The 12,500-nt window shown below is 41.5% G+C and overlaps 1 protein-coding gene and 1 long non-coding RNA gene across 2 annotated transcripts in view; one reads left to right on the plus strand and one right to left on the minus strand.

The window, feature by feature from the left end:
• On the minus strand, positions 1-5,521 carry LOC116366747 (uncharacterized). Its single transcript, XR_004208311.1, has 3 exons — positions 5,030-5,521; positions 821-900; positions 1-17 (listed from the first exon to the last, which is right to left on the minus strand). It is a non-coding gene; the product is annotated as an uncharacterized LOC116366747 (long non-coding RNA).
• A 6,064-nt stretch (positions 5,522-11,585) lies between these two features.
• The window catches only part of LOC109877126 (CD209 antigen-like protein C), a 3,410-nt gene continuing 2,495 nt past the window's right edge, over positions 11,586-12,500 (plus strand). The window contains exons 1-4 of the mRNA XM_031818722.1: positions 11,586-11,846; positions 11,983-12,084; positions 12,189-12,359; positions 12,478-12,500. The exon at positions 12,478-12,500 is cut by the window's right edge and continues 120 nt beyond it. Coding sequence (XP_031674582.1) covers positions 11,705-11,846; positions 11,983-12,084; positions 12,189-12,359; positions 12,478-12,500 — 438 coding nt within the window. The 5' untranslated portion in view covers positions 11,586-11,704. The remainder of the gene's footprint in view (positions 11,847-11,982; positions 12,085-12,188; positions 12,360-12,477) is intronic.

The raw sequence follows: 12,500 nt of genomic DNA on the forward strand, positions 1-12,500 counted from the left end.
CTGCATGGTCGTTTGCTCTGCAAAAACCATTCATGTTTTTAGTACACAAGTATCGATTGTATTACACAGTATCCTACACATATATATGTTAAGAATATAATTAAACATTTTCATTTGTCTTAGAATAAAAACCTAATCTAACTGCAGTTTCAGTCAGTAATATGCTACTGTCCAGTTACAGCTTCGTCTGACCAAGTGGAAACAAAAAAATAAGATTTTTAATCATTTGTGATTCAGTACATGTTCAGTGGTGGAAGAGACCCTCTGTAGTTGCTGCAGTGTGTCTGGGGCTGCTGTGTGTTCTCCTACTGGCTGGGATCATAGTCCTGTCTGTCTACTGTAAGTTTACAATGTTTTTACTGAGACTTAAGTAGCCTCCTTAATCATACTTACTCATTAATGGTGTTTTAGTTACATGTTTGATGAACTTTTCCCTTTTACAGATGGAGTCATTGATCACCACGACTCAACACAGATAGACCAGCTACAGACCAGTTACAACAACCTGACTAAAGAGAGAGGCCAGCTACAGGACAGCAACAGCCTTCTGACTAAAGAGAGAGACCAGCTACAGGACAGCAACAGCCTTCTGACTAAAGAGAGAGACCAGCTGAAGACCAGTTACAACAACCTGATTAAAATGAGAGACCAGCTACAGACAGAGATATTTTCTTAGTGGGAGGCTTACCAATCTCAGTGAGTAAACCTACTGTCATACATTTTCATAAATCCCAAACACTTTATCGTGTGTCTGAATTTTTTATAAAGTATCCAGCGTGATAAGTTGAAGGAAATTCATGTTTTCATCTTGAAGAACAACCTGTCCTGAAGGCTGGCAGAAGTTAAAATCCAGTTGGTACTTCCTGTCTACTGAGACTAAAACCTGGAAGGAGAGCAGACCTGGTGATTAGATAGAGAGAGAGAGATAGATATGATCATGCATATACTGTACTTAAATATATTTACTGTATATATTTATCTTTCTCTCAATGAAAGACATTTCTCTTCAACCTCAAGAAGAGAGTCTGGATTGGTCTGACTGACTCTGTTATTGAGGGGACCTGGAATGGGTGGACGGCACCCCACTGACCACAGGGTGAGAGATGATAACTAATCTGTCAATAAGGCTCCATTCAAACATTTTCTATACAGGTTATTGTCACTGATGGCAGCAATCAACAAAGTTAACTGTAAAATGAAACATGTCTGTATATTATTAGGGATTGTGATGTTCTAACTGTGATGTCTTATAGTTTTTAAACCCTGTAGGTACTGGTATTAACCATGATATCTGACTGTTGTTAACCCTGTAGGTACTGGTATTAACCATGATATCTGACTGTTATTAACCCTGTAGGTACTGGTATTAACCATGATATCTGACTGTTATTAACCCTGTAGGTACTGGTATTAACCATGATATCTGACTGTTATTAACCTGTAGGTACTGGTATTAACCATGATATCTGACTGTTATTAACCCTGTAGGTACTGGTATTAACCATGATATCTGACTGTTATTAACCCTGTAGGTACTGATTAACCATGATATCTGACTGTTTTGAACCCTGTAGGTACTGGTATTAACCATGATATCCGACTGTTATTACCCTGTAGGTACTGGTATTAACCATGATATCTGACTGTTATTAACCCTGTAGGTACTGGTATTACCATGATATCTGACTGTTATTAACCCTGTAGTACTGGTATTAACCATGATATCTGACTGTTATTAACCCTGTAGTACTGGTATTTACCATGATATCTGACTGTTATTAAACCCTGTAGGTACTGGTATTACCATGATATCTGACTGTTTTAACCCTGTAGGTACTGGTATTAACCATGATATCTGACTGTTATTAACCCTGTAGGTACGGGTATTAACCATGATATGCTGACTGTTATTAACCCTGTAGTACTGGTATTAACCATGAATCTGACTGTTATTAACCCCCTGTAGGTACTGGTATTAACCATGATATCTGACTGTTATTAACCCTGTAGGTACTGGTATTAACCATGATTCTGACTGTTATTAACCCTGTAGGTACTGGTATTAACCATGATATCTGACTGTTATTAACCCGTAGGTACTGGTAATAACCATGATATCTGACTGTTATTAACCCTGTAGGTACTGGTATTAACCATGATATCTGACTGTTATTAACCCTGGTGGGTACTGGTATTAACCATGATATCTGACTGTTATTAACCCTGTAGGTATACTGGTATTAAACCATGATATCTGACTGTTGTTAACCCTGTAGGTACTGGTATTAACCATGATATCTGACTGTTGTTAACCCTGTAGGTACTGGTATTACCATGATATCTGACTGTTTTTAACCCTGTAGGTACTGGTATTAACCATGATATCTGACTGTGTTGTTAACCCTGTAGGTACTGGTATTAACCATGATATCTGACTGTTTTAACCCCTGTAGGTACTGATATTACCATGATATCTGACTGTTTTTAACCCTGTAGGTACTGGTATTAACCATGATATCTGACTGTTTTTAACCTGTAGTACTGGTGTTAACGCATGATATCATGACTAGTTTTTAACCCTGTAGGTACTGGTAGTAACCATGATAGCTGACGGTGGTTTAAGGCCCGAATGGTATAGGGTACTGGGAGTAACCATATAGCATGACTGTTTTTAACCCTGGTAGGTACTGGTGATTAATCCATGATATCATGACTGTGATTAACCCCTGGTAGCGTACGCTGGTATTAACCGAAGGATATCTGACGTGGGTTGTGACCGCCTGTAGGTGCGGGTCTCCAACATCAGCCTGATAAATGGTGATGGGCAAACAACCTACAGCGCCAAGCCTCAATGTGCACAACGTCCTCCTTCATGATCTCTCTCTCTCTGTCTTTCTCTCACACACACGCACGACCTGCACATACACACATGCATAACCACTATTGTTGTATTGTTTGTAGTTCAAAGCAAACTGAAGTCAGTACAGTTTACATTGAGCATACACATAAATTTCCAATTGAAAGATTCAACAGATATATTACATGCTCCAATTTAGGCCTGGTGATGACATTCTCAACAGTACAAACCACCATTACATACACTGTATAGGAGGTGACTGTATCACCAATCAATGAGTGTAGTAGAGATATCAAAGGATGTTACCTAATAATCTTTGACAGTCAGTCTTTGTTGTCAAGTTACATATAAGCACAATAACAAATGCTCTATTTGACTGCTCCCCTATATGGTCCCAAAAGAGGGAGGGGAAGTGGATATTTTCAGTGGTTCAACCAGCTGTCACTCAAATTATCAACCAATCATGTTCATCCTCTCTGGTTAAAACTACCCACCCTCAATATCCACTTGGAGCAGTTTGTAGTGTCACATCTATTGTCTGGACATTATAATGACCCATGTTTGTAGTTCTGGACCTCCTAACATGTTGATGTATATTTGGGAGTAAACAGAGGGTCCAATCAGCAGAAAGGTGAAAGGAAGGAGGAGTTCTGGAAACTCCCTGAATTATCTTGGGGCTGTTACATATGATATTTAATATATGTTAACAGCTAGTCTTTGTTCTCCACTTCCCCTCTATGATCTATATCTTCCTGGTATGATAGTGTCCTGTCCATCATCACAAATAGCAAGTCCCATTCCCTGGACAGGAGGACTGTGTTGAGATATACTCTGGACAAGATGACCATGTAGAGACATGGAATGATGACAATTGTCACAAATATCATAACTGGATCTGTGAGAAAGCTGTGAAACAAACAGAGTCTCTCTCTCTCTCTCTCATAATTATTATGTTGATTGATAACTGTTCTGTAGGTTTTCAGTCCAAACCTAATTTAGCATATCTGATTCAGCCAGTTAAGGTCTTGTTGAGCAGCTAATTAGTAGAACCATGTGTGATAAATAAGGTTTGGACTGAAAACACACATGATGGTAGATCTCCTGGAGGAGGGTTGGGCAGTCCTGGGTTTAGTGATGCTTTCACCTAGTGGTTAAAGTGAGAGATGAATTCACCATAGAGGTGAAATAGTGGTAGTACACACTCTGTCTCAAGACATTGGATAATACAATCCCGGGGAGGGACCTTGGACCATCTCCTAATAGGGTTGAAAGGAGGAGAGGAGATAGAGACAGAGGAGGAAGAAGACAATTAAGAGAATGAGGAAGACAAATAATAGTTGTGTTTAGATTTAGAGGAGAGTATGTAGACATACTTATTTTTATTAGAAACATGTCATGTGATTTGCAGTAGGCTTATGCTTAGTAAAAAGAAAGTGGGTCCAATTATTAACGTGTGATCATCACTTTAATAATAAGAATAACAAAGTCACAGATCAATAAATAAAGGAACAATGTTCTTTAACAAGGTCGACCAGCTTCCTGATTGAATGTGATTGGATACTTAAAACAGTGTGACCTCGACACACAGAGGGCAGAACAGTGCTGAGATGGCACACACACACACACACACACACACACACACACACACACACACACACACACACACACACACACACACACACACACACACACACACACACACACAACAATGCTAATGAAAGGTGAGAATGACTCACAACCTTCACTGTACAAGGGACAACATGTAGGTTACCAATGACAACACCAAGCACCAGTGGAGCTGAGAACAGTTGAAACAGATCAGGACGTGACAGGAAATAGCTTTTGATTTCTATGATATAGCCTACAGTAGCCTATATGTGGTGCTCAATGCAGGCATACATTGCAGGAGACTTTTAAAACGTTTTACATTATGAAGATATTGACATTCATTCATAATTTTTTATTTGGTCTGTAACATCATGGGCCAAATAGGTGACTGTAAATGGTATTGTATTGTATTATGCCAGACACCACTCTACAAAATAAAATGTGTTATTACCATACAGAGAATTAGACTATGTAGGCTACGCCTCTGCCTATAAACGTATTTACATATTCAAACCTGTCTCAAAATACAACATCGCCCCTTTAATTAAGACATAAGCTTTTTACCTGACTGGCTTTTCAAAGACAGCTTGAAGTGTAGGCTCCTCGTTTTGTGCTCCTATACCCATACTAATGTATAACTGGGCTAATAACTCGTAAACTAGCAAAGAATATCAACAAATGTGCACACGAGCCGCTCTGATCTGAACTGATGTGAAAAGCGCGTTCACTCCTGGGTGATTGAAAGACCAGTCTTGCGCAACCCCCTGCCAATTAAATTCTACTCCGTTGTGCTGTGGCTCTGCCAACAACAAAATCACAGACTCAATCTTGGACAATTTGATTTGTTATGTTTTGTTGCATTGTAAATAGGCTGACATAATATTGATTCGATCCCTGATAAAACATTGATCTATATAGTGCAAACTAATGGGGTTGAACTCAGTGAAGTTCAATCTCTTCCACCTCTGTGTAGCATGGCGTTTCTTCTGTGCAGCAGTCCTGGAGGAAGTGCGCGGCCGCTTAGTTCAGAGGGATCATGGCTGTCCGCAACACAGTCTGTTTTTGATTGTGGCCTGTGTTTTCAGGACAGAGGCAGTACATAATACCTACATAGAATGTGAATAATGACATTAAGGATACGTCTCAATTGTCACCCTATTCCCTGTATAGTGAACTACTTTTGACCAGGGTCCATCACTATGTAGGAAAAAGGGTTCAATTTGGGACACAGAGTTTAGGGATGTTTTTGCTGGATCACCTATTGTATTTCAGTTGATTTCAACATGTGTTGCTGTGCCAACTCATATTTAGCCATACCACTAACTTCCTTTAATAACAGCTTCCTGTCTTTCTGTCTGTCTGTCTGTCTGTCTATGGTTGGTGGTTATTAGCAGACCTGTGCCACATATTCATTAGGGCACACCATCGTAAAATGTTTTACAACGGCAAAACAAAACACTTTATTCTTATTGGACAGGTACAGTTAGTCCCTCCCTGTTTCAGTTTGCTATCTTACATTTGGTTCCTAATGAATATGACCCAAATACTTTAGCTGTGCTTGGTTGAGATTGCCTGGCTTAATAGAAGCAATAGAATAGCCCCAAACGCTCAGAATATTTGACAGATTTCTAATAATATTTAAACAAAGGTTATTAGTTATTTAAATCATCCAGAGACATTATTAAGATGTATACATCCAATATCTTAATCAGCGATATAGAGTAGTAAGAGATCATATAAGAGGGTGTGTGTCTGGTGTATGTATTTGTATTTGCATTTATTATGGGTCCTCATTAGTTCCTGAGAGAATGTAGGAGAGGATTGTGGTATGTTATCGTGTGTGTGTATGCATGTGTCTGTGCATATGTTTGTGTTGCTTCACAGTATGCGGGTGGAACTTACCCCAGAAGACCAGGAAATTACTCAGGAATCAGGAAAAAAAGGTGGGAAGAAGGTGTCCCAACACTAACCAGCCAGGACATGTTACTGTATAACCAGCCAGGACATGTTACTGTATAACCAGCCAGGACATGTAACTGTATAACCAGCCAGGACATGTTACTGTATAACCAACCAGGACATGTTACTGTATAACCAGCCAGGACATGTTACTGTATAACCAGCCAGGACATGTTACTGTATAACCAGCCAGGACATGTAACTGTATAACCAGCCAGGACATGTTACTGTATAACCAGCCAGGACATGTTACTGTATAACCAGCCAGGACATGTCACTGTATAACCAGCCAGGACATGTTACTGTATAACCAGCCAGGACATGTTACTGTATAACCAGCCAGGACATGTTACTGTATAACCAGCCAGGACATGTTACTGTATAACCAGCCAGGACATGTTACTGTATAACCAGACATGACATGTTACTGTTTCTGTTCCACAAATCCCCACCTACAACAGGGTCAAAAGAATGGCCAGCTACATAACAGTTACAACACCCTTACTGAAGAGAGAGAGACCAGCTACAGACTAGCTAAGACCACCTGACCAGAGAGAGACCAGCTACAGACCAGTTATAACAACTTAACTGAAGAGAGAGACAAGCTACAAACCAGTTACAACACCCTGACTAAAGAGAGAGACCAGCTGCAAACCAGTTACAACAATTTAACTGAAAAGAGAGACAAGCTACAAACCAGTTACAACACCCTGACTAAAGAGAGAGACCAGCTACAAATAAGTTATAACACCCTGACTAAAGAGAGAGACCAGCTACAGACAAGCTACAACAACTTAACTGAAGGGAGAGGCAAGCTACAAACCAGTTACAACACCCTGACTAAAGAGAGAGACCAGCTACAGACAAGCTACAACATCTTGACTAAAGAGAGAGACCAGTTACAGAGGAAGAGAGATGATTTTGAAGGTTGGTACTACATCTTGACCAAGACTAAAAACTGGAGAGACAGCAGACAGGACTGTACCAACAGAGCCTTGAGGCCTCACGTATCGATACTACCTCTACTTAACCCATCAGAGTCTCAGCTCTGTTTCGTCCATAGTTTACCACCATTTCAGTCCCCTTCATCGTAGAAACGGCCTGCAGAACCGAAGGAACCTTTACCGTCCGAGCCACCAACGATCGCAGATTCAATTCTTCCTTCCCTGCCAACATCTCCATGGTGACTGGGGGCGGTGCAGGCAACGGTACGGTGAGCCTCATGGTGCCCGCCAGCACCCAATCAGGAACGTATGTACTGTATCCCTGTCCTTTGTCAGCAAAGCAAGGGTCTTGTTTCAAAACTCTAAAATGTCTTCCTTTTCTCATATCCTCTCTCCCTCACAGCCACTGATTTGAAAGGAATTGGTTGCTGTAAGCTACCCTTTGTTATCAGCTACATTATAGCTCTCTCTATCTATCTCCTCTCCCTCTTCCCCCCCTTTTCCTTCCCTTCCTTCCTCCCTACAGGAGACAGATTTTACCACTCCCCAGAATGGGCTACCAGGCTTCTCCTCCAAGGGACCAGGCTTCTGGACTAGAAGCCTAGTTTCGATTGCTCCTACAGTTTTGTTTCGGTACAGCAGTTTAACGGACGCTTGACCCAGAAAGCAATTTTCCATACACGGCCACATAGAGAATCCAGATTTGAACATTTCAAATAAAACACTTTAGTCATCACCTTTGTGCACAAAACATCTATTGAATTATTCAAATAATTGTCACTGAGGGAGATTTGTTTTAAACATTAAGTATTCATCCTATGTCTGCCTTGTTATTGGATTACATTATGACATCTATGCTGCTCACTCTGCTCCCTGTGCACACTGAGTCATAGTGCACATGTGATGTTGGAGAGTGTAAACAGGATGCAACCCGGATATAGAAGTCCATCTGCGTATGCGAAGGTGAATAACTTGAAAACAATGGGCGGACATCTTGGACACAGTCTCCAGTTCTTATTATACCTCAGTGGTCTCCTCTGACTGCCCGGTAGCATGTAGCACCTCAAACTGGCAGCTCTCTGCCAACCTCCCCGACAGTGTTAAGAACATCATTACAACCATAGGATCCTATTGTTCTAAGATTAACTTAGCCTTAATATGCTTTAGGGAAACAGGGCCCAGGTCTCTGTCACCAACACTACAGTTGTACCTGTAGTTAGTACTCTGTCCACCAGAGGGACACCTTTGACTCTGTCCCTATGTAAGGATCTGTGTGATGCTTTCTCTCCTCCTGTGGAATAGAGTAGACCTGTAGAGTTGAATAATAGTTAATGTAGTTAGATGTCATTTGGAACAGTGGAATCAGTGCAGAGAGAGTTGTGTCATTAAATGTAACCGGTATGTATATGTTATGTTGTACTGAATGACAGGGTGGAAATATGAACATTTTGTCAAAATAAATGTGAACGGTTTTAACTCTTCTTTCTGTTCTCTTTAATCTGTCAAACTTAATCAATGGAGATTTTGTCAGAACTTCTGCTTTTTCATTCTGAATAACTCTTCACAGACAGCATAAACTTAAGATCGACATCTAGACAACTTCACCACCAGTCACAGAGTGAGAGCCATAATGTGGTCTCCATTTGAAGGCTGGAAGTGTAGTGTATATGTCAATTAACAGGATCCCAATTTATTTTAGCAGATACAAAAATGGGACCCAACGAATTCAGATATACACATTGTAAAATTATATAGAGTCTATCATGGATTATATGATCAAAGTAACACTGGTGGGAGTCATATCATGTATTATATTATTCCACTAAGGCTGGTGGGAGTCATATCATGTATAATATTATCAAACTAAGACTGGTGGGAGTCATATCATGTATTATATTATCAAACTGTAACGGTCTTCTTCCTCCTCTGACGAGGAGTAGTAGGAAGGATCTGAGGACAAATGCGCAGTGTGTTACGGGCGACTCTGGCAGCTCAGGACAGACGGGAGACACTGGCAGCTCAGGACAGACGGGAGACTCTGGCAGCTCAGGACAGACGGGAGACTCTGGCAGCGCTGGACAGGTGGGAGCACCTGTAGGGAGGAGACAGCCTGGTGCGTGGGGCTGCCACCGGAGGCCTGGTGCGTGGAGGAGGCACCGGATAGACCGGACCGTGCTCCACTGGAGGTCTCGAGCAATGAGCCTGCACAACCCTACCTGGCTGGATACTCCCCATCGCCAGGCCAGTGCGGTGAGGTGGAACAGACCGCACTGGGCTGTGCTGGCGAACCGGGGACACCGTGTGTAGGGCTGGTGCCATGTACCCCGGCCCAAGGAGACGCACTGGAGACCAGATGCGCTGAGCCGGCTTCATGGCACCTGGCTCGATGCCCACTCTAGCCCGGCCGATACGAGGCTCTGCTATGTAACACACCGGGGTAACACGGTGCCTGCCCGGTCCACCTCTCTCCACGCTAAGCACGGGGAGTTGGCGCAGGTCTCATACCTGACTTAGCCACACTCCCCGTATGCCTCCCCCCAATACATTTTGGGGGTTGCCTCTCATCCCAGCAGCGCTGCCGTGCTGCCTCCTCCTACCACCGCCGCTCAGCTTTCGCTGCCTCTAGCTCTGCCTTGGGGCGGCGATATTCCCCAGCCTGTGCCCAGGGTCCTTCTCCATCCAGAATCTTCTCCCATGTCCATGAGTCCTTAGATTTCAGTTACCACACTGCTTGGTCCTTTGGTGGTGGGTGATTCTGTAACGGTCTTCTTCCTCCTCTGACGAGGAGTAGTAGGAAGGATCGGAGGACCAATGCGCAGCGTTGTACGTGTTCATGATTATTTTAATAGAACACAGAAAAATACAAAATAACAACGTGAAATAACAAAATGAAACAGTTCCGTGTGGCACACACATAAAACATTTTTAAATTTAAATTATCACCCACCAATCAAGTGTGAAAAAAGGCTGCCTAAGTATGGTTCTCAATCAGGGACAACTATAGACAGCTGCCTCTCATTGAGAACCATACCAGACCAAATTATAGAAAAAAAGAACAGACTGCCCACCCAACTCACGCCCTGACCAGCTAAAACAAAGACATAACAAAAGAACTAAGGTCAGAATGTGACACAAACTAAGGCTGGTGGGAGTCATATCATGTAGTATATTGTCCCACTAAGGGTGGTGGGAGTCATTCCAAGTAGTATATTATCAAACTAAGACTGGTGGGAATCATATAATGTGGTGTATTATCAAACTAAGACTGGTGGGTGTCATGTCATGTGGTGTATTATCAAACTAAGACTGGTGGGTGTCATGTCATGTGGTGTATTATCAAACTAAGACTGGTGGGTGTCATGTCATGTGGTGTATTAACAAACTAAGACTGGTGGGAGTCATATCATGTATTATATTATCAAACTAAGGCTGGTGGGAATCATATAATGTGGTGTACTATCAAACTAAGACTGGTGGGTGTCATGTCATGTGGTGTATTATCAAACTAAGACTGGTGGGTGTGTCATGTCATGTGGTGTATTATCAAACTAAGACTGGTGGGTGTCATGTCATGTGGTGTATTATCAAACTAAGACTGGTGGGAGTCATATCATGTATTATATTATCAAACTAAGACTGGTGGGAGTCATATCATGTATTTTGTTATCAAACTAAGACTGTTGGGAGTCATATCATGTATTATATTATCAAACTAAGGCTGGTGGGAATCATATAATGTGGTGTATTATCAAACTAAGACTGGTGGGTGTCATGTCATGTGGTGTATTAACAAACTAAGACTGGTGGGTGTGTCATGTCATGTGGTGTATTATCAAACTAAGACTGGTGGGTGTCATGTCATGTGGTGTATTATCAAACTAAGACTGGTGGCAGTCATGTCATGTGGTGTATTTTCACACTAAGACTGGTTCGGGTCATATAATGTTATATATTATCAAACTAATGTTTGTGGGAGTCATATCATGTAGTTTATTATCAAACTAAGACTGGTGGGAGTCATATCATGTATTATATTATCAAACTAAGGCTGGTGGGAGTCATATCATGTATTATATTATCACACTAAGACTGGTGGGAGTCATATCATGTATTATATTATCAAACTAAGACTGGTGGGAGTCAATTCATGTATTATATTATCAAACTAAGACTGGTGGGAGTCACGTGGCGGCTGACTGTGGTTGACTCATAAAGAGTTTCACTACTATAATTCACACAGAGACAGGACATTGCATGGAGAAGACACATCTACAGACGCATATTAGAGCTGCTGTAAGAAGTAGAAGTTACTGTACTTGATCACAAGTGTGTTAGAATGTCAGAGGGAGTCTATGAAAACTCAGATGGATTTAAAGACGATGAGCCTGATGCAATGAAGAACACAGACATTGATGGCCAATTATATGCCAACGTAAGAGCCTTCATGTCCAGTACAAGAAATGGAGTTGTTGCATCTGGTAAGATTGCACGAACACACACACACACACACACACACACACATAAGCACACAAACAATTTTCAGCTTTATTTGTCCCAATCCTGGATGATACAGTAAAACACATTACCAAAGATCTTTAATCATTTGTGATTCAGTACATGTTCAGTGGTGGAAGAGACCCTCTGGAGTTGCTGCAGTGTGTCTGGGGCTGCTGTGTGTTCTCCTACTGGCTGGGATAATAGGCCTGTCTGTCTACTGTAAGTTTACTATGTTGTCACTGAGACTTAAGTAGCCTACTTAATCATACTTACTCATTAATGGTGTTTTAGTTACATGTTTCATCAACTTTACCCTTTTACAGATGGAGTCATTGATCATCACAACTCAACAGAGAGAAACCAGCTGCTGGCCAGTTACAGCAATCTGACTGAAGAGAGAGACCAGCTACAGGCCAGTTATAGCCTTCTTATTAAAGAGAGAGACCAGCTACAGACTGAGAGAGATAGTCTTAGTGGGAGGCTTACCTATCTCAGTGAGTAAACATACAATAGTAAATTTTCATTAATCCCACACACTTTATTGTGTGCTGAATTTTTTACTTAAGTATCCTGTGTGGTAAATTGAAAGAAATTCATGTTTTCATCTTGTAGAACATACCTGTCCCAAAGGCTGG

The sequence above is a fragment of the Oncorhynchus kisutch genome, unplaced genomic scaffold, assembly GCF_002021735.2.
Source record: "Oncorhynchus kisutch isolate 150728-3 unplaced genomic scaffold, Okis_V2 scaffold1571, whole genome shotgun sequence".
In the NCBI taxonomy this organism is placed as follows: domain Eukaryota; kingdom Metazoa; phylum Chordata; class Actinopteri; order Salmoniformes; family Salmonidae; genus Oncorhynchus; species Oncorhynchus kisutch.